Source organism: Microtus pennsylvanicus, chromosome 1 (assembly GCF_037038515.1).
Source record: "Microtus pennsylvanicus isolate mMicPen1 chromosome 1, mMicPen1.hap1, whole genome shotgun sequence".
Taxonomy (NCBI): Eukaryota; Metazoa; Chordata; class Mammalia; order Rodentia; family Cricetidae; genus Microtus; species Microtus pennsylvanicus.
The window spans coordinates 148,131,419-148,133,787 of record NC_134579.1 but is presented as its reverse complement, the minus strand read 5'-3'; the positions used below and the strand labels follow the sequence as shown (position 1 = coordinate 148,133,787).

The 2,369-nt window shown below is 41.7% G+C and overlaps 1 protein-coding gene across 1 annotated transcript; it reads left to right on the top strand.

Annotated features, from left to right (window-relative positions):
- Window positions 1-258: 258 nt before the first annotated feature.
- LOC142837286 (vomeronasal type-1 receptor 1-like) lies at window positions 259-1,209 on the top strand. Its single transcript, XM_075952305.1, has one exon. The coding sequence runs from the start codon at window positions 259-261 to the stop codon at window positions 1,207-1,209; it is 951 nt and encodes a 316-aa protein (XP_075808420.1).
- The last annotated feature ends 1,160 nt before the right edge of the window (window positions 1,210-2,369 follow it).

Below are 2,369 nucleotides of genomic sequence, written 5' to 3'. Positions count from 1 at the left end.
AGGAAGAAGAGAAAGAACAGCAAGTGGGACCAGCTTATTCACAATCAATGTTAGCTTCTCCCTCCCAGTGATGGACTTCATCTAGTAAGGCTCCACCTCCTAAATGCTGCATAAGCTTCCCAAACAGTGCCACCAATGGGATGAACTATACAAATACCATAATCTACAGAGGATATTTCTCATTCAAACAACCACAAGTAACAATCCATTTCTGAATTGCTCTGGTTCAACTAAAGCAAAATATAGTGCCTCCTAGAAATGGATGCATTAGTTTCCATTAACTCAAACTGGGGAATGATGTTCCTCATTCAGACCACTGTTGGAATCCTAGCCAATTCCTTCCTCTTTCATCTGTATAACTTTCCATTGTTCACTGCACAAGTGGTGAGACCCAAAAACTTGATTCTCAATCAGTTAGTCATATCAAACACTCTGGTTCTCTTCTCTAAAGGGATCCCTCAGACAGTAGCCACCTTTGGGTTGACATCTTTCCTGGGGAAGGCTGGGTGCAAACTTCTACTCTATTTGCACAGAGTGGCCAGAGGGGTCTCCCTCAGCACCACCTCCCTCCTCAGTGGCTTTCAGGCCATTAAGCTTCACCCCAATACTTTGGGGTGGCTGAACCTCAGAACTAGATCCTCAAAGTGCATTGTCACCTGCTGTTTCCTTTGCTGGATCCCACAGCTTCTGCTCAATATCCCTGTTTCTATGATCAAACCTGGTCCAAAGAATAGCAAAAACCTGAGCACTAAAGGAATACACGGATACTGTTCCTCAACTGTGCCTGAGAGATTAACTTTCTTAATAAAAGCAGTGATTCTAACCCTAAGTGATATGATGTGTCTGGTTCTCATGGCCTGGGCCAGTGGCTGCATGGTCCTTGTCCTGCATAAACACAAGCATCGAGTCCAGCACATCCATAGCCACAGCCTCTCCCAAAGGTCTTCCCACGAGGACAGAGCCACACACACCATCCTGATCCTGGTGACCATTTTTCTGTCCTTTTACTCTCTAGCTTCCGTCTTATCATTTTGTATAACCCAGACTGTGAACCCGAGCCCTTGGCTGCTGAACACCTCTGTGCTGCTGTCATTGAGCTTCCCAACACTCAGTCCCCTTGTGTTCAATTTCAGTAATATATGTGTCCCTCATTTCTGCTTTGTCTTTTGGATAAAGAAAAACAGCCCAACTGTGGTCTCTTATGTTTGAATTCCCTCCAGGACATGTCAACTTTAATGTGCTGCTTTTTCCCAATATTTGTAGGTGTACATGCTTGTTATCTATCATGCTTCTTTCTCTGTAACAAACTTATGATTTGGTATTAATAAAAATGATAATTATTGTTTCATCATTTTGCTAAACTATCAAAAAGAATATATGGTGCAAAATCCAAACAAATGACTTTTTTTTTTTTGGGATTTTTCGAGACAAGATTTCTCCATAGCTTTTTGGTTCCTGTCCTGGAACTAGCTCTTGTAGATCAGGCTGGCCTCGAACTCACAGAGATCCACCTGCCTCTGCCTCCCGAGTGCTGGGATTAAAGGCATGCGCCACCACCGCCCGGCATGACTATTTTTTTTTAATCCCATATAATTGCCCTCTAAATCTCTAATGTTTGCACTCTGAAGACTCAGGTCTTTGGGTTTGGAGCTCAAGTAAATCTTCAGCTATTCAGCTAATTATATCTTAGCCTAGGCTACATGAAGCACTGTTTTTAAAAAAACATTTCCATTCATTTCAGTAATTCCTTTCTGTGATTGCATGTACCTAATAATTCCATCTTTCAAGAGAAAGCAACAGGAATATCAGGAATTCAAGGTCATTCTAAGCTACACTTTCAGTTTAGGCCCAAATTAGGGTACAAAAAAACACTGTCTCAAGAAACAAGCTAGCAAGCAAATCAGAAGAATTCCCAAATTTAGTTGTTACACTTTAAGCCAGAGAACTAAAAGAAAGAACCCAAAAAGAATTCATAGGATTGTCCCAATAGCCAGGAGTTGGAAACAACATAAATGCTAAAGAATGGAAGAATAGAATAACTGATGTGGGAGTGTCATCCATCTATCTGTTGCTTTCACTGGTTAATTAATAAAGAAACTGCTTGGCCTTTGTTAGGCCAGCCCTAGGTGGGTGGAGTAGACAGAATAGAATTCTGGGAGAAAGAAAGCCCAGTCAGGCAGTCACCATAGCTCTCTTCTCCAAGATGGAAGCAGGTTAAGATCCTTCCTCATAAGCTGCCACCTTGTGGTGCTACACAGATTATTAGAAATGGGTTAATCAAGATGTGAGAGTTAGCAGTAAGAGGCTAGAGCTAATGGGTCAAGCAGTGTTTAAAAGAATACAATTTGTGTGTAATTATTTCCGGTGTA